General features: G+C 42.4%; 1 protein-coding gene across 1 annotated transcript in view; it reads left to right on the top strand.

Annotated features, from left to right (window-relative positions):
- The window catches only part of LOC139424179 (regulating synaptic membrane exocytosis protein 2-like), a 208,372-nt gene extending 183,400 nt beyond the window's left edge, over nt 1-24,972 (top strand). The window contains exons 28-32 of the mRNA XM_071175864.1: nt 19,648-19,789; nt 19,995-20,107; nt 20,278-20,379; nt 22,197-22,336; nt 22,457-24,972. Coding sequence (XP_071031965.1) covers nt 19,648-19,789; nt 19,995-20,107; nt 20,278-20,379; nt 22,197-22,336; nt 22,457-22,654 — 695 coding nt within the window. The 3' untranslated portion in view covers nt 22,655-24,972. The remainder of the gene's footprint in view (nt 1-19,647; nt 19,790-19,994; nt 20,108-20,277; nt 20,380-22,196; nt 22,337-22,456) is intronic.
- The last annotated feature ends 1,921 nt before the right edge of the window (nt 24,973-26,893 follow it).

Here is a 26,893-nt window from a genome sequence, read left to right as displayed (position 1 = left end):
TATTAAATACTTTTTTCTTTACATAGTTGAATGTGCTGACAACAAAATCACACAAAAATTATCAATGGAAATCAAATTTATCAACCCATGGAGGTCTGGATTTGGAGTCACACTCAAAATTAAAGTGGAAAACCACACTACAGGCTGATCCAACTTTGATGTAATGTCCTTAAAACAAGTCAAAATGAGGCTCAGTAGTGTGTGTGGCCTCCACGTGCCTGTATGACCTCCCTACAACGCCTGGGCATGCTCCTGATGAGGTGGCGGATGGTCTCCTGAGGGATCTCCTCCCAGACCTGGACTAAAGCATCCGCCAACTCCTGGACAGTCTGTGGTGCAACGTGGCGTTGGTGGATGGAGCGAGACATGATGTCCCAGATGTGCTCAATTGAATTCAGGTGTGGGGAATGTGCGCGCCAGTCCATAGCATCAATGCCTTCCTCTTGCAGGAACTGCTGACACACTTCAGCCACATAAGGTCTAGCATGGTCTTGCATTAGGAGGAACCCAGGGCCAACCGCACCAGCATATGGTCTCACAAGGGGTCTGAGGATCTCATCTCGGTTCCTAATGGCAGTCAGGCTACCTCCGGCGAGCACATGGAGGGCTGTGCGGCCCCCCCAAAGAAATGCCACCCCACACCATGACTGACCCACCGCCAAACCGGTCATGCTGGAGGATGTTGCAGGCAGCAGAACGTTCTCCATGGCGTCTCCAGACTCTGTCACGTCTGTCACGTGTGCTCAGTGTGAACCTACTTTCATCTGTGAAGAGCACAGGGTGCCAGTGGCGAATTTGCCACTCTTGGTGTTCTCTGGCAAATGCCAAACGTCTTGCACGGTGTTGGGCTGTAAGCACAACCCCCACCTGTGGACGTCAGGCCCTCATACCACCCTCATGGAGTCTGTTTCTGACCATTTGAGCAGACACATGCACATTTGTGGCCTGCTGGAGGTCATTTTGCAGGGCTCTGGCAGTGCTCCTCCTGCTCCTCCTTGCACAAAGGCGGAGGTAGCGGTCCTGCTGCTGGGTTGTTGCCCTCCTACGGCCTCCTCCACGTCTCCTGATGTACTGGCCTGTCTCCTGGTAGCGCCTCCATGCTCTGGACACTACGCTGACAGACACAGCAAACCTTCTTGCCACAGCTCGCATTGATGTGCCATCCTGGATGAGCTGCACTACCTGAGCCACTTGTGTGGGTTGTAGACTCCGTCTCATGCTACCACGAGAGAGGAAGCACCACCAGCATTCAAAAGTGACCAAAACATCAGCCAGGAAGCATAGGAACTGAGAAGTGGTCTGTGGTCACCACCTGCAGAACCACTCCTTTATTGGGGGTGTCTTACTAATTGCCTATAATTTCCACCTGTTGTCTATTCCATTTGCACAACAGCATGTGAAATTTATTGTCAATCAGTGTTGCTTCCTAAGTGGACAGTTTGATTTTACAGAAGTGTGATTGACTTGGAGTTACATTGTGTTGTTTAAGTGTTCTCTTTATTTTTTTGAGCAGTGTATATATATATATATATATATATTGTCATGTTTTCCTACAAGTCAGGCAGGCCTGTCCATGTCAAGGTTTTGCTGAAAAATACACACACACACACACACACACACACACACATACACATACACATACACATACACACACACACACACACACACACATCCCCTTTCAGCTCGAATCTTAAGAGCATATCAATATTTCACTCAATGCTTTTAGGTGCATCAGCGTGAGTGTGTCCGTCTCTCAAATCTTTGTCTTGGTTCTGAACCAATCAATTGATTGAGATTCTGCCATGTGGTCCCCCTGCGATGCACTCTCTCTCTTTGGCCTACTTTGTTGTTGCTTTACCCAGAGGCACTGGCCACCGACTTGAGGGGCGCATTCAAAGGATGGAAGCCATGTGGATGGGATAGGAGCAGTTTGGCCTCACAGAGGTGTGTCTGACTGACTGACAGACGTACAGTGGTTGTTCCCAAGTGGGCATCAAGAGGTCACGTGCAAACAAACAAACACACATGCACACACTTTGTTCCTTTCATTCTTTTATCTAAGACAATGGTATTTGTTCTTACTTAAAATAGCTCCCTGTAACAGATATAAAGTTCTCACGTGTTGATCTTTGGATATTTCTGCTGAAGGGACTCTTTTACTGTACCAGGCATGTAATGTATTGACCTTGTTATTCGCTATTCTGCCGTGTTAATTCATGGTTACCGTAAGGTTGAGGTATCATAAGGTTGAGGTATCATATCATATGAACATATTGGTGTAATTAATCTTGTTGTGATAGTTGCTTCATAGGGCTGAGGTTTTTCTGTGTGTGTGTGTGTGTGTGTATGTGCGTGCGTGCACTTGTGTGTGTGTGTGCGTGCGCTTGTGTGTGTGTGTGTACACATGTGAGCATGTGTGCGTGTATGTGTCAGCGTGGCGTTACTCATGACCAAGCTGAAACAGAGTTGATTTATAACGTTTGATTGTTTCACACCTCGTTCAGCAGTCTAGTAATTACACTCTAGCCTCGGTAGAGAAGACTCTAAATCCCTATACAATCCTCCTCCCCAAATCTGCCTCAGCAGAAAAAAACACGCTTTAGTGCCTCAAATTCTGCAAGCTATTGGAAAATTGTTGCTGTGTCTATTGCCTTATGCAGTGTTTCAAATGTACTGATATTGTAACTAATAAAATGTGATGTGTTCAAATAGGACAGATAGGGAAATAAAACTTGATGTCCTCTTGATGTCCTAAACTTCCCCAATCTGTCATATTTACTATCTCAGCATCTTTCTAGGCAAGTTGTCATAAAACGTGCTGATAGTGTAGTTACAGAATTGCATTGCCGTCTTGTTATCTCAACAACACTTGATTAATATGCATCCTGGCCCAGAAACATCTGCATGTTCCTATTGTACTTTCTAAAGGTCATGTGTGAGAGCAAAATTTCAAGACTATGTTATAATGCTGTAATTGCATCAAATAGTTGTTTTATGCAACATAATATTGTTCTTATAACTCTATTGTGTCTGTGTGAACTGAAAGTGGGCCTCTGGGAGATTTAAAACTGACAGGAGATGTACGATGTCTTGGGTGATACCGCATTCCAGAGCATGAGTTAATGTTTCTGTATTGGGGTACCAGGGGGAGATGGCTCCAATATAGATTTGCTGGGCAAGGCCCTGGTCTCTACACAACGAGGACAGTTTTACAGCAGATGCTGTCAGCTGTGAATTATAAGTATATTTCATACAAATCTTAACCTTGTGACCCATTCCATACATCTGTTGTTTGTCATGTAGGCTGAAGGAGGATGGACTTTGCTATAAAATGCTGTGGCTCAAACCAGCTGGTTGAGTTCTTAGTGATCACTTCCGGAGGTGACTACCGACCAGCTCCATTACTGCACTAATTAAATTATAAAGTTTGATTGTTTTGAAGAAATATAAAAGTCTCTCCTTTTGATTACAATAATTCCACCACACAGGTCAGACTGTAAGACATGTATGATTTACCTAGTCCTTATTGTCTTGCAGCACAAATAGTGAGTATTGTCCCAAGCCCTCCCTGGGTTGTCTCTCTATGCTGTTCTTTTAACACTTTGAGTCCTGATAAAGTCTGTCTGGGAAGTAGCAGAGCCGTTCTCCAGTCTGAACTTACTGATGGCTTACTTGGTGTTCAGGCAGAGCTGCCATGCTGGAGATGTTATATCTCATTCTGTTGGAAAAGCATTAGAGAGAAAGAGACACACAGATGTAGTCCAATATGCATTGTGTACATACCAGCTCACCACTTATAGATTGGAACGTCGATAATGTGCTCTACTGTCCCTCAACTAAGTGTCTGTTCTAGGCTGTAAAATAGCTGAATTTTGAGCTTCTAGAGTCCAGAGGAGGGTAATTCATATTCTCCTAATCTGGGCTCCAGTCTCTCACACACATGCACATGCACATGCACACGCACACGCACACGCACACACACACACACACACACACACACACACACACACACACACACACACACACACACACACACACACACACACACACACCACCTTCCAAATTCATCTCAGAGGAGGCCTGACACATAGTGTTGGATGATGCATGGAGCACCACTGCTCCCAGGTAGCCTACACTGAGGCTGCTGCTAGAATGACTGCCGCTATAACAACTGCCGCTATAACGACTGCTGCTATAACGATTGCTCTGATAACGACTGCTGCTATAATGACTGCTGCTATAACGACTGCTCTGATAACGACTGCTGCTATAACGACTGCTGCTATAACGACTGCCGCTATAACGACTGCTGCTATAACAACTGCTCTGATAACGACTGTTGCTATAACAACTGCTGCTTTAACGACTGCTCTGATAACGACTGCCGCTATAACGACTGCTCCGATAACGACTGCTGCTATAACGACTGCTCTGATAACTACTGCTGCTATAACGACTGCTCTGATAACGACTGCTGCGATAACGATTGCTCTGATAACGACTGCTCTGATAACGATTGCTGCTATAATGACTGCCACTATAACGACTGCCGCTATAACGACTGTCGCTATAACGACTGCTATGATAACGACTGCTGCTATAACAACTACCGCTATAACGACTGCTGCTATAACGACTGCTCTGATAATGACTGCCACTATAACGACTGCTCTAATAACGAGTGCCGCTATAACGACTGCTCTGATAACGACTGCTCTGATAACGACTGTCTGATAACGACTGCTGCTATAACGACTGCCGCTATAACGACTGCTCCGATAACGACTGCTGCTATAACGACTGCTATGATAACAACTGCTGCTATAACGACTGCCGCTATAACGACTGCTGCTATAACGACTGTCGCTATAACGACTGCTATGATAACGACTGCTGCTATAACAACTACCGCTATAACGACTGCTGCTATAACGACTGCTCTGATAATGACTGCCACTATAACGACTGCTCTAATAACGAGTGCCGCTATAACGACTGCTCTGATAACGACTGCTCTGATAACGACTGTCTGATAACGACTGCTGCTATAACGACTGCCGCTATAACGACTGCTCCGATAACGACTGCTGCTATAACGACTGCTATGATAACAACTGCTGCTATAACGACTGCCGCTATAACGACTGCTGCTATAACGACTGCTGCTATAACGACTGCTCTGATAACAACTGCTGCTATAACGACTGCTTCTATAACGACTGCTGATAACAACTGCTGCTATAACGACTGCTATAACGCTACCTCATGCTCTCTTTGTCCCCCCTCTCTCCCTTTCTCCCCCCCCCTCTCTCTCTCATCACAAATGTGGGGCACTGGTTAGTACTGAATTATCTGTAGGACAGTACATCTGTCATGACCAAGCTGGAGTTTATATCCACTCTGAAATGTTTAAATTTTACTAATCACACTTCACAATTTCATTGTGGACTGATTTCTGATGTAGTTCACAGACACTGACTGGAGAATGCATTTTTTTCCAGTTAGAGAGGGGCTTGTCAAGCAATGAGGAAAGAACCACAGTGACAACAAAGATTCACCCATTTTGAATGTTGTATTGTATTTGTGCATCTCTGAGTGATCTATCGATTCCCGGGGTCATTAAATGTTTTCATGTGATGCAAAACGGGTCATACCGGCTGTAATTCTGCCTGCTTGAACGGTGAATATTTCGGATATATGAAAACGTGAAATGACCCCAGGAATCGATAGAACATCAGTCAGAGATGCACAAATACAATATAAGATTCAAAATGGGTGAATCTTTCCTTTAACTTGTCTTATATGTTAACTCTATCTTATTCTCATCGTTCTGAATCTGAAGTTTTGCATTTCTACAAAGAATTTCTTCAAAGAAAGGTTTGTATTAGGATCAATGTTGATGTACCGAACATCTTTCAGAGTGATTATTCACAAGGCAGTGATTGTCTTATTGACATTATTTTTGAATGAATAACTTAATGTTGTCTAATGGCACATGATACAACAGATGCTTCATGTGCTTTGCGTTGTCCATGATGTTAACTAATGTCCTAGTTTTGCCTTTTTTTGTCACAAATACATGATGGCTTTTGTTTTGAATCAATAAAAACCAAGTTAGACACGATAATGTAGCAATAGTTACAGAAACACAAGACGGCCAAACAAGCTGTTTTGAGCAAGCAGAGTAGGACATGTGTGAGTGAGCTGACTGGGACACCTGTCTTTTGTCTCACATCTGTCCCATGTGCCCGTCCATGTCTACCGAACCAACGTGGGCACTTTTATTATGGGTCTCTGTCTCGATCATGTTCTTCCGTCAGTACATTACAGTACATCTCTTCTTGGTTAAGTGGTTCTACTTAACACTCTTTGTGGTTGGCATGATGACTCCGTTGATTGGAGTTATGGTGCTGGCAACACAAAATGTTCACCGTGTAGGGAACACTAGCAAAACATTGCAAAATGAAAACAAACTGTTCTCAGTGTTGGACAGACAGTACCTCTCCATTTTGGACGGTTGTGTTTTGGGGTATTCTGGCATGAATACATATAATGCTTGATGTACAAGGAACTGCCCAATGAAACGGAAACGCCAACATAAAGTGTCTTAATAGGGAGAATGGGGGTGTGCTTGGCCCTCCTTTTCCTGTATCCCATGATCATCTTAATAGGGCATTTCTGCCACCATGTGCCAGAACAGCACCTAGCACCTCTAGGAGCCGCTCCAAAATATCCCATAAGTATTCAATTGGGTTGAGATCTGGTCACTGAGATGACCATCAAAATCAAATCAAATGTTACTTGTCACATGCGCCTAATACAACAGGTATGCCTAATACAACAGGTATGCCTAATACAACAGGTATGCGCCTAATACAATCTTACAGTGAAATGCTTACTTACAACCCTTAACCAACAATACAGTTAAGAAAAAAGAAGTGTTAAAGGTTTTACTAAATAAACTGAAGTAAAGATTAAATAAATACATATAAAAATGGAAAATAAAAAGAATATAATAGAAAAATAAATCACTAAAGAGCAACAATAAAATAACAGTAACGAGGCTATATACAGGGGGTACCTGTACAGAGTCAAAGTGCGGGGGCACAGGTCAGTCGAGGTAGCTCACCTCAGATTAGACAAAGAGTTTTTCCTCAATGAGTCGGAGGGGAGGGATACCTGTGATTCGCTGGTGAAGGACACTGAGATTTTGCGGAAAAAGATCAGGGAGCCTTGTGATGATCAGGCTAATCTGCCTTTGCCTTCCGTCCTGCTAGCTAACATTCAATCACTGGAAAATAAATGGGACAAACTGAAGGCGTGTATATCCTACCAACGGGACATTAAAAACTGTAATATCTTATGTTTCACAGAGTCGTGGCTGAACGACGACATTAAGAATATACAGCTGGCGGGTTATACACTCTATTGGCAGGATAGAACAGCAGCCTCTGGTAAGACACGGGGCGGGGGCCTATGCATATACTGTATGTAAACAACAGCTGGTGCACAATATCTAAGGAAGTTTCAAGGTTTTGCTCGCCTGAGGTAGAGTATCTCATAGACTGGGTAGCCATTTGGTTAGCTGTTCAGCAGTCTCGTGGCTTGTGGGTAGAAACTTCTTATGGCTTAGATCCCGCTAACGGGATCAAAATGACAACAGCCAGTGAAAGTGCCAAATTCAAAACAACAGAAATCTCATAATTAAAATTCCTCAAACACACAAGTATTTTACACCATTGTAAAGATAAACTTGTTGTTAATCCCACCCCAGTGTCCGATTTCAAAAAGGCTTTACGATGAAAGCACACCAAACGATTATGTTAGGTCCGCACCTAGTCACAGAAAAACACAGCCATTTTTCCAGCCAAAGAGAGGAGTCACAAAAAGCAGAAATAGAGATACAATTAATCACTAACATTTGATGATCTTCATCAGATGACACTCATAGGACTTCATGTTACACAATGCATGTATGTTTTGTTCGATAAAGTTCATATTTATATCCACAAATCTCAGTTTTCATTGGCGCGTTACGTTCAGTAATGTTTTGCTTCCAAAACATCTGGTGATTTTGCAGAGAGCCACATCAATTTACAGAAATACTCATCATAAATGTTGATGAAAATACAAGTGTTATGCATGGTACTTTAGATAAACTTCTCCTTAATGCAACCGCTGTGTCATATTTCAAAAAAGCTTTCCCGAAAAAGCACCCCATGCAATAATCTGAGAACAGCGCTCAGACAACAAAACAAGCCATACAGATATCCGCCATGTTGTGGAGTCAACAGAAGTCAGAAATAGCATTATAAACATTCACTTACCTTTGATGATCTTCATCAGAATGTTTGATTTGTTCGATAAAGTCCATAATATATGTCCAAATACCTCCTTTTTGTTTGCGCGTTTAGTACACAATCCAAACTCACGAGGCGCGGGCAAGTCCAGGCAAAAGTTCAGACGAAAGGTCATATTACAGTTCGTAGAAACATGTCAAACGAAGTATAGAATCAATCTTTAGGATGTTTTTATCATAAATCTTTAATAATGTTCCAACCGGATAATTTATTTGTCTGTAGAAATGCGATGGAATGCAGCTAACTCTCACGTGAGTGCGCGTGATCAGCTCATGGCACTCTGCCAGACCCCAGACCCCTGACTAATCAGCTCTCATCCCCCCCTCCTTCACTGTAGAAGCCTGAAACAAGGTTCTAAAGACTGTTGACATCTAGTGGAAGCCGTAGGAAGTGCAATATGACCCCATAGACATTGTATATTCGATAGGCAATTACTTGAAAAACTACAAACCTCAGATTTCCCACTTCCTGGTTTGATTTTTTCTCAGGTTTTTGCCTGACATATGAGTTCTGTTATACTCACAGACATCATTCAAACAGTTTTATAAACTTCAGAGTGTTTTCTATCTAAATCTATGCATATATTAGCAACTGGGCCTGAGTAGCAGGCAGTTTACTCTGGGCACCTTATTCATCCAAGCTACTCAATACTGCCCCGAGCCATAATTAAGAAGCCGTTTGGACCTAGACTTGGTGCTCCGGTACCGCTTGCTATGCGGTAGCAGAGAGAACCGTTTATGACTAGGGAGGCTGGAGTCTTCGTACATTTTTAGGGCCTTCCTCTGACACCGCCTGGTATCGAGGTCCTGGATGGCAGGAAACTTGGCCCCGGTGATGTACTACACACTACCTCCTCTCCTGAGGTGGAATAGGCGTTGTTGTGCCCACTTCACGACTGTCTTGGTGTGTTTGGACCATGACAGTTTGTTGGTGATGTGGACAACCTGCTCCACTACAGTCCTGTCGATAAGAATGGGGTGTGCTCGGCCCTCCTTTTCCTGTAGTCTACGATCAACTCTTTTGTCTTGATCACGTTGAGGGATAAGTTATTAGCCTGGCACCACATTGCTAGGTCTCTGACCTCTTCCCTATAGGCTGTCTCATCGTTGTCGGTGATCACTGTTGTGTTGTCTGAAAAAGTAATGATGGTGTTGGAGTCATGCTTGGCCACGCAGTCATGGGTGAACAGGGAGTACAGGAGGGGACTAAGTACACACCCCTAAGGGGCCCGAGTGTTGAGGATCAGCGTGGCAGACGTGTTGTTACCTACCCTTACCACCTGGGGGCGGCCCGTCAGGAAGTCCAGGATCCAGTTGTGATGAGGTTTGAGGGCACTATGGTGTTGAACGCTGAGCTGTAGTCAATGAATAGCATTCTCACGTAGGTGTTCCTTTTGTCCAGGTGTGAAAGGGCAGTGTGGAGTGCAATAGAGATTGTGTCATCTGTGCATCTGTTGGGGCGGTATGCAAATTGGAGTTGGTCTAGGGTTTCTGGGATAATGGTGTTGATGTGAGCCATGATCAGCCTTTGAAAACACTTCATGACTACAGACGTGTGCTACAGGTCGGTAGTTATTTAGGCAGGTTACCTTGTTGTTCTTGGGCACAGGGACTATGGTGGTCTGCTTGAAACATGTTGGTATTACAGACTAGGTCAGGGAGAGGTTGAAAATGTCAGTGAAGACACTTGCCAGTTGGTCTGTGCATGCTTTTCATTTTTTGATTTGACCTTTATTTACCTAGGCAAGTCAGTTAAGAAAAAAAATCGTATTTTCCTTGATGGCCTAGGAACACAGTCGGTTCTGCCCCTTGTTTAGGGGCAGAACTACAGATGGTTTTACTTTTCAGCTTGGGGATTTGATCTTGCAACCTTCCGGTTACTAGTCCAATGCTCTGACCACTAGGCTTCCTGCTGCTTTGAGTACACGTCCTGGTAATCCACCTGGTCACCTCGCTGACCAAGACACTTCTCCCCCGATTGCTCAGTTTGGCCGGTCGGCCATTTCTAATAAGGGTCTTGGTGGTTCCAAACTTCTTCCATTTAAGAATGATGGAGGCCACTGTGTTCTTGGGGACCTTCAATGATGCAGACATTTTTTGATACCCTTCCCCAGACCTGTGCCTCGACACAATCCTGTCTTGAAGCTCTACGGACAATTCCTTCGACCTCATGGCTTGGTTTTTGCTCTGACATGCATTGTCAACTGTGGGACCTTATATAGACAGATGTGTGCCTTTCCAAATCATATCCAATCAAATGAATTTACCACAGGTGGACTCCAATCAAGTTGTAAAAACCGCTCAAGGATGATCAATGGAAATAGGAGGCACCTGAGCTCAATTTCGAGTTGCATAGCAAAGGGTCCGAATACCTTTTATTTTTAATACATTTTCGCTTTGTCATTATGGGGTATTGTGTGTAGATTGCAAAATATTTTTATTTATTTATTTATTGCATTTTAGAATAAGGCTGTAACATAACAAAATGTAGAAAAAGTCAAGGGGTCTGAATACTTTCCGTCTGCATTAAATGTATCCCTTATTTACTCATGTGATTCCATTATTTTGTCAGTTACCTGTATGTGTTATTGTTAACTAGAAGTTGCTTTGGATAAAGGTATCTGCTAAATGACTATTCAAATAATGACTAGTAAGGTTTTCCCCAGTTGCCTCACTCGCTCCCTAAGCTGTGTGGTCTTTTTCGGTTTCTTTCTGCTGTTGACTGTGATGCCATTCGTTAATAGGTCACCTCGTTACAACATCCAGGTTACCTTTATAGTGCACAACTTTTCACCAGGGCCCATAGCTCTGGTCAAAACTACTGCACTACATAGGGAATAGGGTGCCATTGAATCATGGAAAAGGGATGATCCATCCATTAAGCAGCTTTACCATTGACCAATCAGCTTACATAACATAACACTGTTGTTTTTTTGGTAAACATCTCATCCTCCGACAGCCTGTTAGTCTGTCAGCTTGGAACGTGACTCACCTCACGCCCCTTCCCCTAGCATATGGCTCCTGTGTCACCAAGTCAGCTCCTCTCCGACCACAGACTGACTGCCCACAGACAGACATTCAACACAGCTGTGCTAAACATACACTTCCCCTATCACTCACTCACTCACCACGGTTTTAACCATTACTAAAGATATGTTCTGTTTCTGGTCTCGACTGCTTGACTGTCCTCCCACTCTGTGTTCCAATGTGTAATAATACTGTTTTTCAATGAGGAAGAGCTATGAGCAATCTGTCAAAATGTATTATTTGATGTCTATATCCTTTAGTCACCAACAGTTGGGTTTTTGAATGTCCTATTCGTTCTGGGAAGTGTTCCTGTTTTCTTTTTAACTAGTATTTTGTTTAATGATGACATATCCATGATATTGCCTTCACAGGCCACATGTCACTCAAACAAAACAGTTTTGTTTTCATTGGTATGATGTATGATATTTTGCATCATAACACTACTGATGCATATGTATACTGTATTAGAGAGTGGAACGTGAAACGTGATTGCAAATTGTATTATAGATGATTATCTTGACTCTGAAAGCCATCCCACGGCTGTCATAACATCTCTCTCTCATTCTCTCGTTTTCTCACTCTCTCACCATCTCTCCCTCTCTGTCTGTCAGTGTATTCACACCATTGAGTACAGGTAGTCACTGTGCGGCTGCTGTCTCTATACAGCTCAGTGTGTTCCTACTTCACCTTACCTTGTGTGTCCACCTCCACACGTCACACTTTCCTCACAAACTGATGGTGTGAACTACATACGGTAAGCTCTGTGCGTGTGTGCGTGCGTAACGGGTGGTTTGTTGAAAACACTTGTGTGACCTTGCCTGAGACCTGAAGGATTCCATTGGTTCCTGGAAACAACACGTAGGGCTAATGTGTGTTATTGAAGAGGGCTCAATGTCAGTCTTAATGTAGCTTTGACAAGTATCCAAACCATAACTCTCTTTTACACTCTCTTCTTCCCAGAAATCTGCCTCTTTTGGTTTCCTCGGCGTCAGTGGACTTTCCATCCTGTAGTTCCTCTGACTGTTACTGTAAAGTTTGCCTGACTAACTGACTGACCTCTGTGAAATGGAATGAGCTGTTGGATCAAACTGACGCCTCACATCTCCATACCTTGGCTTCCCCCCCACCCTATATGTATGTCATGTGATCTAATCTGATGTGACTTGAAACAATACAAAACAATATTATATCATTAGTCTTCAAATCCATTCTCCCTTAACTGCCTGTTCAGGGGCAGAATGACAGATATTTACCTTGTCAGCTCAGGGATTTGAACTTGCAACCTTTCAGTTACTAGTCCAACACTCTAACCACTAGGCTACCCTGCCGCCTCATTATAGCCATAGCTGTATGGTCTGAGGGCTGCTGTTGTGCTGGTCTGTATGACGGTGGTTGACTGGGCATTGGAGAGAGATGAAACAGAAAAGACAGGACAGGACAGCTCCATTAGGCTGTGTTTACACTCTGCAGGCTGACTGGTTCTGTTTCTCTGTCTAACGCTCGGCCTCACCCTGCGCAATCAATCACACACGTTTTCTTCCCCAAAGACCAACCAGTCTTTGATGTCTTTATGTTGCTGCTCACCACCCGCGTCACTTCTGGGTTATTTTTCCCTGGACTTGCTGTTATCATCTGATGAGTAGCATTCTTGGGATTCCCGTCGTGTGAGGTGCTCTTATTTTCCCGACTATCTGTCGTCTTTTTGCTGTTTTGATCGTAATAAAACACATATCTCTGTCTGTGAAGCAATGACTAATACATCTTAAAAACTATTGTACACGTTGTTGGCAAAGAGCCAAAGATGTTGAGGCGGTCATTGCTGTACAGTCTTATAAGGTAGAAGGTCTATGGACTTCCAGACCACGGTCAGAATGCATATTGAAAGTGTTTCAGGTGCGCTTGATTTGAAGTGTGCAATATATCATTGGTTCCATTGTACCAGGGAAACTAAATCAAACAATGACCAAGTATTTGAAAGTATTTCATATATTTTCTGTATTTGACCCAAGTCTGTGGGCATCTACTTTATGCCCATAGACCTCTACTGTAGACTAATTGATCAGTGATGCTTTAATGCTCTGTTTCCTTAGGATAGTGATGGACAGAAAACTGATGACAGAAATTAAGATAATGTAAAGCACAGTTAATTTCTTCACCAGCTGTCATATAAAAGAGTTGAAATGACCTTCTATGCTTTATACTAATGGCCAACTTTTAACTTGCTGCATTAATTAATATGAATTACTGCAATAGAGAGACCTTTTCTTACTCATGTGCAGTATATTTCACAATTAATGAGATTTGAGCCCCTGGCTTTCATTTATTTATTTTTTGTCCTCTGAAAGAAGTGTGAAGTGTGAAGTGGACTCTATTTGTGGACACCAGATCTACACAGACATGTGGGAAATAAACCAGCTGGCTATGTAATCAACCTCATTTTCTTCAGACGAGTCTGTGCATTGTATTCAACACCTTGGTCATTGGTCTTTACGTCATCTCTTGGGACTGATCCTTGGTTGGGTGGAAGGTGCAGGGTTGGCTACGCCAAAGGTGCTAATGTTGTGGCACACGGCACCTGCACAACGTGTTGTTTTCGTTGAACGCCGATCACAGTCACGTGGTCAGTGAGACACGTGCAATTCCACTTCCCAGAACGTCTGGACCATTCCTCTGAATCTTTCACACCCTTGGTTTACAGTAGCTCTGGGTTGTTATGGTAATGTTGCATGTACGTTGCTAGGTAAAGACAAATATCAAAGCTGTGTATCTATATACTGTAGATATTTTTTTCCACACTAAGACCTTGTTTGTGGGTTACTTATAATGTATATATATCAGCTCCAATCTGATGCATCTCTTACAATCTGCCACTCCGATGAATATTTTCCATTTTAGACAAGTCAGACCTGTCATAATCCCCACACCAACCTCATGGTTGAAGGATTCTTCACAGGGAAGAATACGTGTCCTCAGAGGGATCGTCTGATGTGCTGTAGTGATCTACCTCTCTGCAAGTCCTTTACTCTTTGAAACATGTAGAATGTAGTTGGGTATTCTTCGTTCTATAGAACTAATGGAACAAGGAATCAGGAGTCAGCCAAGCATTCAGTAGAGTACTAGAGCTCTGAGACCAACAGAACACATCACCCTCTGCCATATCAAGTGACAAGACTACTTAACAAAGCTGCACTTATTGCTGTCTTCTGTCTTCTTCCTGTAGTGATGAGTGTGTCACACTCTGGAATGAATAGTCCAGCAATATAAAGATGCACGTACTTTTGGCTTGTTAGTGTGACCTCACTCATTATAATGATCCAATAATTATGGGTGCCACTCCAAAACATTAAGCCTCTGGCTCTCACAGCCGGATCACCTACCTCAAAGATAATGGTGTGTCTGATGGTTGTGATACGTAGGAGGAGGTGTTAGCAGGATCCTCATTAATACACAATGAGTTGTATTCTGATTTTAGTGCACTTAAAAATGTAAATGTCTCCCATTAAGAACAATTCAGGATTTAAACGAAAGTCAAATGTTTAGTAGGCATATCTCAACTTTCACTCTGGTCGAATCCTTGTCATATTTCAAACTGCTACAGTCAGATGACGCATTAAAATTACCCAATTGGTTCAGGCGGTGTTATTCTCTTCTGTCTAATTTCCTTCACTTGAGAACATGAGAACATGTCATTCAATGGACAAAAGGGGAAATTGGGCGATTTTATTTTGTGGAAATAGGTTGCAGTGTTTCTCTTAGTGAGGACTTTTATTCCCAGTGAGGGACTGTAGCCCAGAGGTATGCTATATTTAAAGGAGAGCAGCTCAGTGCTTGTTCAGTAATTGGCCAGTACTGTGTCTATTCTGCCAGTTTCTCTGAGAAAAAGCACAGCAGTTGGTTTTCTGACAAGATAGTTAAAACACCACAATTTAGCGGTCTGTTGTTTCAGTGCTAACCTGCCTCTACAGATATTTTGGCTCTCTCTCTTCACCAAGCTTGATGTCCTAGATTGTAATGGCATGTGGGAGAGATGCCCTACATTCCAATCTAATTTTACCGTGCTCACAAACTTTGTAAAGGGTCTTAGGAACCACCTGTGAAATCTGGACTGAAGTGGTTCTGGATGGATGGTCCAAGCTGGTCCAAGCTGGTCCAAGCTGGTCCAAGCACACACACTCCCAGTACTGAAGTGAGCTGTTTAGAGGATATCTGTTGCCTCAGGTTGAAGAGAGAGATGCCAGAGATGGCCATAATGAACTCTGCAGTGTTTATGGCGACTAATTCAAACAGTCCATGTTGTAGCGTAGGTGCTTGAAATGATGTTGAAAGAAGTGATGTCTCAAAGACAAGAATTCGGTTGACAGCCATTTTGTGAGATTCTCTCACAAATGACAATTATTTAACAGGCAGTATATTTGAATTAGCTCTAGTGAATTCTCCTTCGATAATGGCAATAATTTCAGCGCCGCTGTACTGGTAATGCATTGGTATCTAAACAGAGAGTGGGATAGCTGGCTACATGGGGTTTGCTGCAATCTTTGATGGAAAAACACTGAAGAGAACTGCGCTACTGGGGACCGTGGGGGTGGGAGGGGGATGGAGATCTATCACGTGAACTTTGAGTGACTGGCATGTGGCCAACACCCCCCCCCCCCCCCCTGTGGAATAGCTGTTCAGGGTTGTTTATGCCCCTAATGGCTGGCTGTCACAGGGACCTCTGTGGCTCTGCATTTGTGGGTGCGTCTGTGCATGTGTGCGTGTGCGTGAGTGTGTGTGTGTGTGTGTGTGTGTGTGTGTGTGTGTGTGTGTGTGTGTGTGTGTGTGTGTGTGTGTGTGTGTGTGTTCAGTGAGTTGTATCTCTGGGTAGAGCTCCTTTGCCTGGAGAGGCAGCCGAGGTGCGCCTGAGCAGCGAGCCCTCTGATTGGCGGAGAAGGATGCAACTTGCCCCCCCCTCTCTTCTTTTCCCAATTGCGTTAGAAGAGGAGAAGGATGGAGAGGAGCTGAGTAGCAGGCACATAGCACAGAGCACTAACACGGAGCAGAGAAGCAAGCAAGCTCTCTCTCAACCCAGTCTCACTCTACGCAGCACAGGGAGACAACACGCAGAGCTACATCAGAGAGCCATTCTGCTACAGTACAGCTCCATAGTCTTCTCTTGAGCTTCAGCGTTCAACCAGTTCTTCAGTTATCCTCTCGGTGCACGGTAGAGCTGTCTGGAGACCTGTAACCTCCGCTAGAAGGCCACTTGACTCAGGTGATCAGTGGTTGATCAGTGACCATGGGTAGGCAGGGGCATGATGCCACTGCAGCGGCTGGCGCCCCGGGGTCCGGGATGCGCATGCAGCGTTCCCAGAGCAAGATGAGCCTGTCTGCGTCGTTCGAGGCGCTGGCCAACTACTTCCCCTGCATGAACTCCTTCGACGAGGAGGACGGAGGTAAGACGAGATGGCCCTAACCTTGGGACACTGAGGCAGACACACACAGCTGCTGCTGCTGGAGGGAGAGAGGAAGGAGCTGAGGGGGGAGAGAGGGAGCAGAGGGATGGGGGGGATGGAGAGGGGCAGCGGGAAGAGAGGGAGCAGATGAAGGGGTGGAGAGATGGAGCGGGGGATAGATGAGAGGGAGGGATGGACTAATGGTTGACTGATGACCTGACGGGGGAGAGGGAGCATGGGGAGGGTGGAGGCTGTTGTAGTATTAGCTGTGGTACAGTACTGTGTTGCTGGTGGATGGGCATGCTCAGTGTGTTTTTGGAGAGGCTTCTTTTACTTCAGTAGCTACTTCCCTGTTTGTGTCGTTGGCTACTGCTTTAGTCTGATGTTCTGTTCTGAAACACTGGCAAGCATGCTTGTCTTGTCTCGATTGGAATGAATCACTATTTGTTTTGGTGTGGGCGGTAGAATAGATTTAGATATTGTGTTGACCTCGTCTCCAGTGTCGAGTGTGTGTGTTTATAGTTGTTTTATTTCTGAGTGGGTGTTGAGAATGTTTGATAATCCAGATAGGATGTTTTCATAAAACTAGGTTAGGGGGATTGTATTAGCTGTGGTTGTGTTAGCTGGGTTAGGGGGATTGTATTACCCTCCTCCTATAAATAGACTTAATAGACTCTTCTGAAATAGACATGATCCACTGGAATGTTGAGATAATACAGTAGAAATGTCTCCAGCCCCCTCCATCTCAATCTCCTTTTCTGGGTAGACACTGACTTTAATGCTTCCTTACCTGGAGTTAAAGGCACTAGAGTAGTCGACCCAAAATGTCCAATCAAGTTGCTGTTCACAAACATTTCTCCCTGTACTGATGATGTTTGTAGACAGTCATTTGATTGGACGGAAGTGACACTGCAGGTGAGTCTTTGATGTGTAGTTTAACATGTTACGTGAAGACAGTATTTTAGAGTATTTTAGGACTCCTGCAGAGAATAGCTCCTCAAATGAAGTTTTTGTTCTAGCATCTAGATGGGCTCTGGGAAAATGCCGTTGTATGATTTTCCCAGAGCCCGTATATCTCTACCACTCCAAAGTGACGCATTTTCATTGAGGAGTGTTTCACGGCTGGGGCTGGATGCACTGCAGCATTTTCTAAATGCTTTACATTTTTTCTGTCTTTCACAGATCCTTATCTCTTTGCAGAATACATATTTTTCTAGATTGTTTTCCCTTTTAGTGTGATACGGGGGGGGGAGGGGGGCTCATGGCACATACAGTCTCATCATAATCACACACCTTTATTCAGCATTAGGTATAAACTGCATCATTAAAAACAGTTGGCTGGCCATTAAAAAGCGATTTCATAGATTAGCTTCTCCTCCTTTATTAGTATTGCCATCCACAATGACCTCAGATACGTACAGCCATATGCATGCTAACCGCAGTACATACAGTGGCTTTGATTCAGCTGAATGAATGTTCATTGATTCATTCAGCTGATCATTCAGCACATCGCTCATTGATTGTGTTTAGGTGGTTGCTGCATGGCGGGAGCCTGACTGTCACACTGGCAGCTCTTTAGATGCCTTTAGACGTCACTGTCAGCTTCTCTGAATCCAGTTTGCTTTGTCAGTGCTGAGGAGAGGATGAGGAGGCGGATGTCATTGAATAGCTGAGATGCCAGGGATCTGGCCTCAGCAGTGAGGGCCTGCCTGAGTAATAAAGGCGTATCTTCCTCTGATTCTAAGAGTGTACTTCCTGTGGATGGGAGACAGGCAGGAAGACAGGAAGTGAGAGAAGCCGCAGGCAGGGACAGTAGTCAGAGTATAATTAAGTCGTTTGAAGATGAGCATATTCTTGGCACAAATCACACACACACAAATTCAAAGTTACAGAGAGTAACTGAGAGACAAGACAGAGCCATTAGTTCACCTTACCATTTGACACTTTTAATTAGTCCACTGTACCCCTTATGCATTTTTGTATTTGAAGGAACTGCCATTTTGTTTCTTTAGTTCTCTGCAAAAACCCCTGTCATGTGACTTGTGTAGAGCTCTGCAGTGGCTGACTTGTACCAGTACCTGCTCCTACAGTTACCTCCAGTATATTCCTCTCCTGGCCCTCCTTGGTGGTTTGCAAAGAATGCCATTCAGGCCCCACGGAGCTCCAGCCACTTCCTGGCCATGTGCCCTACGCAGGGCCTGCTGTCACATAGATTGGAGATGTTCAGTGGGTCTAATGGGGGCAGTCAGCTGTCACCTTGTATCAGTTGGGGGAGGCCAGACACAGAATGGTCCTAGGTGAAACAGAGGAATGGAGGGGGGAGGGAGAGAGAGACTCTAAGATAGAGCAAGAACCCTGCAGAGCAGGCAGCCGGTGATCTGGCATAGCAGGAAGAGGGATGTACATGGTCTTCTTCTGTTTAGCCCATTCATACACAAACACACATACACATGCACGTATGCACACACAACTGTTTTTTTTAAATATTTCTGTAGATACTGTAATATGGCACTTTATGTTTAATAAATCTCTTTGCTAAATGATCACATGGAAGTTGCAGTGCCTTGGTAGCACTGAGAATAGGATGCATGATGTTGTTGGTAGAATTGCCATAGAGTGGAAGTGTGATCTTCCTGTTGATGACTTCAATGAGACTTCTCGTAATAAGTGAAAATGCTATGTCTACAATTAACCTACTGTATGTAATTCGAAAGCAAAGCACACACTTGAGAGCAATGTATTGACTATTTCTCCACCCTGCTCTTTCCCTCTCTCTCTCTGTCCCTCTCTCTATCTCTTTCTCCCGCTCTGTCCCGCTGTTCTGTCCAGAAGCCGGTGGGAAGAAGCTTCGCAGCACCGTGCAGAGGAGCACAGAGACGGGCTTGGCCGTAGAGATGAGGAGCAGGATGACTCGGCAGGCCAGCAGAGAGTCCACCGACGGCAGCATGAACAGCTACAGCTCCGAGGGAAAGTAAGTGAAGTATGACGCATACCAATGTGATAATGTACATCCCCCACAAAAAACTGTGTTTTAGGTCAAATGTAGGTTTGGGGTGCTCATTTTTATTTCCTGTCTTTTTGGGGATCTTGCCAACTCTAAATAAGCAAGTTCAAGCTTTGAGGCCTTCTTCTTTAGTCTCCATAGTTACCAGTGTCATCTCTCCCTTCTGTTCCAGCCTGATCTTCCCTGGTGTGAGACTGTCCTCCGACGCCCAGTTCTCTGACTTCCTGGATGGACTTGGCCCAGCCCAGCTGGTTGGACGACAGACGCTAGCTACACCACCCATGGGTGGGTGGATCAGATTTCTTTAACAATGTTGTGTCAAGAGATTCTGAATGAATTATATATTTGGTTTACGTGTCAAGACGCCTTTAGCGACCCCATCCCATACGGAAAGGATATCTGTATTGTGTGAATGGAGTGTTAACATTGTGTTGGCTGTGGTGTGTGTTGTTCAGGTGACATCCAGATTGGAATCGTGGACAAGAAAGGAGCGCTGGAGGTGGAAGTGATCCGAGCCCGTGGCCTTGTGGGAAAACCAGGTTCCAAGGCACTGCCAGGTAATTTACTACGTGATGTATAATATATTAATACTGTATATGCTATTTAGCAGACACATACAGTTGAAGTCAGAAGTTTACATACACCTTAGCCAAATACATTTAAACTCAATTTTTCACAATTCCTGACATTTAATCCGAGTGAACATTCCCTGTCTTAGGTCAGTTAGGATCACCACTTTATTTTATGAATGTGAAATGTCAGAATAATAGTAAAGATAATTATTTATTTCAGCTTTTATTTCTTTCATCACATTCCCAGTGGATCAGACGTTTACATACACTCAATTAGTTTTTGGTAGCATTGCCTTTAAATTGTTTAACTCGGGTCAAATGTTTCGGGTAGCTTTCCACAATATTCCCACAATAATTTGGGTGAATTTTGGCCCATTCCTCCTGACAGAGCTGGTGTAACTGAGTAGGTTTGTAGGCCTCCTTGCTCCTCGCACAAATGTTCTATAGGATTGAGGTCAGGGCTTTGTGATGGCCACTCCAATACCTTGACTTTGTTGTCCTTGAGCCATTTTGCCACAACTTTGGAAGTATGCTTGGGGTCATTGTCCATTTGGAAGAACCATTTGCGACCAAGCTTTAACTTCCTGACTGATGTCTTGAGATGTTGCTTCAATATATCCACATAATTTTCCTCCCTCATGAAGCCATCTATTTTGTGAAGTGCACCAGTCCCTCCTGCAGCAAAGCACCCCCACAACATGATGCTGCCACCCGTGCTTCATGGTTGGGATGGTGTTCTTTGGTTTGCAAGTCTCCCCCTTTTTCCTCCAAACATAACGACGGTCATTATGGCCAAACAGTTCTATTTTTGTTTCATCAGACCAGAGGACATTTCTCCAAAAAGTATGATCTTTGTCCCCATGTGCAGTTGCAAATCGTAGTCTGGCTTTTTTATGGCGGTTTTGGAGCAGTGGCTTCTTCCTTGCTGAGCGGCCTTTCAGGTTATGTCGACATAGGACTAGTTTTACTGTGGATATAGATACTTTTGTACCTGTTTCCTCGAGCATCTTCACAAGATCCTTTGCTGCTGTTCTGGGATTGATTTTCACTTTTCGCACCAAAGTACATTCATCTCTAGGAGACAGAACGCGTCTTCTTCCTGAGTGGTATGACGGCTGTGTGGTCCCATGGTATTTATATTTCCGTACTATTGTTTGTACAGAAGAACGTGGTAGCTTCAGGTGTTTGGAAATTGCTCCCAAGGATGAACCAGACTTGTGGAGGTCTACAATTTATTTTCTGAGGTCTTGCCTGATTTCTTTTGATTTTCCCATAATGTCAAGCAAAGAGGCACTAAGTTTGAAGGTAGACCTTGAAATACATCCACAGGTACACCTCCAATTACTCAAATGATGTCAATTAACCTATCAGAAGCTTCTGGAATTTTCCAAGCTGTTTAAAGGCACAGTCAACTTAGTGTATGTAAACTTCTGACCCACTGGAATTGTGATACAGTGAATTATAAGTGAAATAATCTGTCTGTAAACAATTGTTGGAAAAATGACTTGTGTTATACACAAAGTAGATGTCCTAACCGACTTGCCAAAACAAAAAAATATTTTTAATGACTTAAACCTAAGTGTATGTAAACTTCTGACTTCAACTGCATATCCAAAGCTACTTACAGTACCGCAAATACATACATTTTTTGTATCCTGTATTTGAGTGGAATAGAATAGAACCCACAGCCCCGAACCTCATGCTAGTACAAACTGGTCACTACGGTAACTAGCGCTTGAACCAATTGACAATGCTGCCAATAGTATTGTAACTATTCTGTCTCTCTCTCTCTCTCTTCATAGCACCATATGTAAAAGTGTATCTTTTGGAAAACGGAGCCTGCATAGCCAAAAAGAAAACAAAAGTAGCAAGAAAAACCTTGGATCCCCTTTACCAGCAGCAACTGCCTTTCGAAGAGGCTCCTGGAGGGAAAGTTCTACAGGTAAACTTCTACGTTCTACAAGGCCTTGATAAATACTTCACAGTTCACACATACTTTCTAAACAAATGCAGGCCTCTAACATATTATAATAACATGTCTAATAAACCCTCTTCTCCACAGATCATCGTATGGGGAGACTACGGACGCATGGACCATAAATCCTTTATGGGAGCAGTTCAGATACTTTTAGATGAGCTGGACCTGTCTAACATGGTGATTGGCTGGTTCAAGCTCTTTCCTCCTTCCTCATTGGTGGACCCTACCTTGGCCCCCTTGACAAGAAGAGCTTCCCAAACGTCATTGGATAGCCGGTCATAGCAGTGTGTGGACTGATAGCATTGTTGTAGCAGCAGCACCCAGTGTTGAGATTAAACAAGCTGCGACAGACCGGTCACGCCCCCCGGTTACACTGCATGCTTGATGTTGTGTCTTCTGAGCCTGTTTCTAGGGGTGCAAACGTGATCTTGTGTTTTGAGCAAAATGTCGCACACATTGTGCGTAGCGAGCGTCGCTCCCTCGGCCGGGTCGGAGCGCCAGCTCAGATTGGAAGGCCGTAACGGACTCCTTAGCACCAGGAATTGTCTCTAAATCGAGCGATTCCAGGTTTTCATCCAATCTTAAGCCATGGGGGTCGAAACTGGGAACCCGCTCGATGAGTTCTACAGAAGCCCTTTTCGAATGAAAAATACATGTTTTAGTTTTTAATTAATTATTTTGTTTTTTGTTTGTTTTATTGTCGATGTACTTGTATACCTGAAGGGGTGACTGACAGTGTTGTCCTGTCCAGAAGCTTGGTCACGCCACGCCAACAGACCTAGCTAGATATGTAAATGGAACTATGAGGATCATTGCAATAGGAGAGCTCAAACTCCGAATATGAGGCCCTATATAAATACCTATAGGTAGTAGATCACACCAGAGAGACAATACTAAAGTTACTAAAGGAAATACAGAAGTGGCTACTGTACTATCGACACTCCAGCATCTATTGATCAGAACCCACAACAAGACTAACTTTTATGACTTAACATTATTATTTCTCTGTTGATATATTGTATGAAATTTAAATGAAGATAAAAAATAAAAAAATTAATGATTTTTTTGCATGGACAAAAATTTAGCTGAAAAAAATAAAATAAAATTATTTTCTTGAGGCTGCGACTTGCAAAAAAAGATGAAGAAAAACAAATAAAACACATCAGCCATTTTCAACAATTTATATTATTTTTAAATATAAATTTCACTAGTGCATGGTTTTCAAAGGGGAGTGAATGCAACAGCGTGATAAAAAAAGACACATTGTTTATCATTCTTTAGACCATCCATAACATAAGTCTGTGTTTGGCAGACATACAGTAAGAGAAACTAAAATAAAAACTTTTGGAGTTATTTATCTAAAAAAACTGTTTATGTGACAAAGTGATGATGAAAATAAATGTAAATTATTTATTTCATTGTAAAGGTTTACAAGCCTTATAAAGATAAACATTATGTGCAAATTGTACACGTCTCTTTCTCTCCCTTGTCCCAGGGCATCCCCCTGATATTGTCCAGAGTTTCAGGACTGTTGGTCCTTTTACAGCTCTGTATCGTTTCAATATGTATTTTTTTTGGGGGGGGGGGGGATTTGATTTGTTTAACAAGCATGTTGAAAAGGATTTTCTGCAACATGGCTTGGGCACACCTTAAAGTAACTCAGCATGTTTTGATAAAGAGGATGTTTGGGAGTTTTGCAGTTTCTTGTACAGTGCATGTCAACTTAGTTACTTTTCCCCCCTCACCTTCAATTGAATTCTACAGCAAATTAATTAGTTGCTTTCATGGCCAGACTATTAAAACGTTATAACAAAACATTCCACCAACCCCTAGATCATATTTTATTTCCACTTTTTTTTAAAGAATGACAAGGAAAAATATTTTATATTCATTGGAGATTGACAAAAAAGTTGTGGTTGCAAGTGTATTTTATTTCAGTATTGTTAACTAACATGCAAAAATAATCTGTATTGGTACAGCAAGACGGATATTTATATCCAAGCAAGAAGCGGCAAACATACAACTTATGTACTGTATATTGCTGTGTAGTTCAGGCACTGTTTGTGAGGACGAGTAAAACACAAGGTCAAACAACATGGGATGTTGCCACACTATATGAATTTTGTTTTTTTGTTTTTGTGAAAAGGACATTTATTTCCTATTTTTATTAGTTTATTTACAAGCCAAGACCAGTTTTTTTTTTATTTAATTTTTAGTAATTATAAATGCTTCTTGTGTATGGGAGGTATAAGAATCTTACAGTTATGTCTGAATGAAAATAAACTGAGACATTATTCCTTTTCCATGTTAAACCAATACATTCTAATGTCCGTCCAATATCTTGAGGCTATATACTTTCATTTTTGATTTACATTGTACATATTAGAAATTTGAATAAAACAAGCAAACTCAAATAGATGAATACAATATTTTGGAATAGGAATAATGTCTCACATGATGACAAAGACATGTTATTTACCCCTTTGAATGCCTTTTCTTTCTTTTGTTTTGGTGCAATGTGTTTCTGCCAAGGCTATGTCTTGGTGAAGTATGGTTGAGTACAGAGATTTATGTAAGTTATTTTTCAAATAAAAAATGGATATTACACCGACACTGAGTACCAGTGAACAGTATCAACATACAAAAGCATTTTTAGATATCTGGCCATGACTATTTCATGTTCCAAAACATCCATAAACTATTGTCTTTATTCATTCAGGTAGGTTGTTCCACAGCATCCACAAATTACTATCTTTATTTCTCCAGGTAGGTTGTTCCACAGCATCCACAAATTACTATCTTTATTTCTCCAGGTAGGTTGTTCCACAACACCCACAAATTACTATCTTTATTTCTCCAGGTAGATTGTTCCACAACACCCACAAATTACTATCTTTATTTCTCCAGGTAGGTTGTTCCACAAATTACTATATTTATTTCTCCAGGTAGGTTGTTCCACAACACCCACAAATTACTATCTTTATTTCTCCAGGTAGGTTGTTCCACAAATTACTATCTTTATTTCTCCAGGTAGGTTGTTCCACAAATTACTATCTTTATTTCTCCAGGTAGGTTGTTCCACAAATTACTATCTTTATTTCTCCAGGTAGGTTGTTCCACAAATTACTATCTTTATTTCTCCAGGTAGGTTGTTCCACAAATTACTATCTTTATTTCTCCAGGTAGGTTGTTTCACAAATTACTATCTTTATTTCTCCAGGTAGGTTGGGAGTAAAAATAAAAACCCATTGTCTTTTACAATAACAAACTGTCTGGCAAGTATTAACTTGGTCACAAACTTTGTGGCCCACTAATGGTTCCTACCTATTCTACAGTCTACGCTACAAATATTTTGTCTTTCAGAAATGTATACAGCATGTGAACAAATCAAGACTTAGGTCAAGCTGGGGGAAGTTAAGAGACAAGAAGTAGCAGTCAGTTCCACTTCCCCTCATATGAGTGCAAAGTTGTGCTTCCACAAAATGATTTGGCAACAGTACAGATGAAAGAACAACCTATACTTTTGGAGAGAGCCAGGAATACATTTTACTACAGAACTAAAAAGAAAGTTCCTATTTTACTGTTAACTAACACCACCTACTCAGCTGTGTAGAGTGGTATGTTGGAATGACCAACAATGCTCTATGCTCCTTATATTGAAGGTTGTACTACTTGAATAGTAAGTAAGTAATTAAGTATGTTAGTTAGTTAGGTGGTTAAATAACTAACTAACTAACTATCACAAAATACTTTACTTCAACAATGACAGTACTGTATTTTGAGTTTATTCTTCACGTGTTTGTTGAGATGAACTCCTGTAGTGTGGTTAGACAGTTAAGTGAGCGACACCACGATGATAACTGGGAGGTGACTAAGTTCTGAAATTTTAAATGGGAAATGAGTAAGTGTTGAGGTTAAAATTGGTATGAAAGCTTGAGAGTTCTGCTTATCATTTCACATAGTCTACTATACAGACATACCACACAGGACGAGCAGGTAAGGGAGACACTGTGTTGTGATAATGCTGAATTTGTGAGGCTCTAGTAATGCTTTCCAAAGTATTGGTGGATGGTTGTGAAAAACTATGTTTAATGTATAAGGTTGGACACACCAGTGTCTGCCCAAGATAGTCAACAGTCACTCTAGCTTTAAAGCTACTTTTGGTTCCCTCTAACTATATGTTATGCTAAACTTTACCCAAAATGTTTATGGAAATGATAAATCAAATGAAATCATATGTATTTATCCTCTTGGATTTCAGGCACATCTCAGTCCTCTTGATATTAATAGATTGTTTGATTATTCTTTCTGAATGCCTGGTTGGTTGTGTCGTGTCTTTACTATCATTAACTGAAGACTGATAGTTTTTATCAAAGATTCTCTGTAATTAGTTACTACACGATCAACTGATTAATCACGTAACTAATTAACTATTCAGATTATTTTATCTGATCAATTAGTCTTCGAATGAATGAATTATTTACTTTATCTCACGTTAGTCTCATTCAAAACGTTGTAAAT

The sequence above is a fragment of the Oncorhynchus clarkii genome, chromosome 2 (genome assembly GCF_045791955.1).
Source record: "Oncorhynchus clarkii lewisi isolate Uvic-CL-2024 chromosome 2, UVic_Ocla_1.0, whole genome shotgun sequence".
NCBI lineage: Eukaryota > Metazoa > Chordata > Actinopteri > Salmoniformes > Salmonidae > Oncorhynchus > Oncorhynchus clarkii.
Note: the sequence above shows the minus strand (reverse complement) of the source record. Positions and strands in the feature narration are given on the sequence as shown.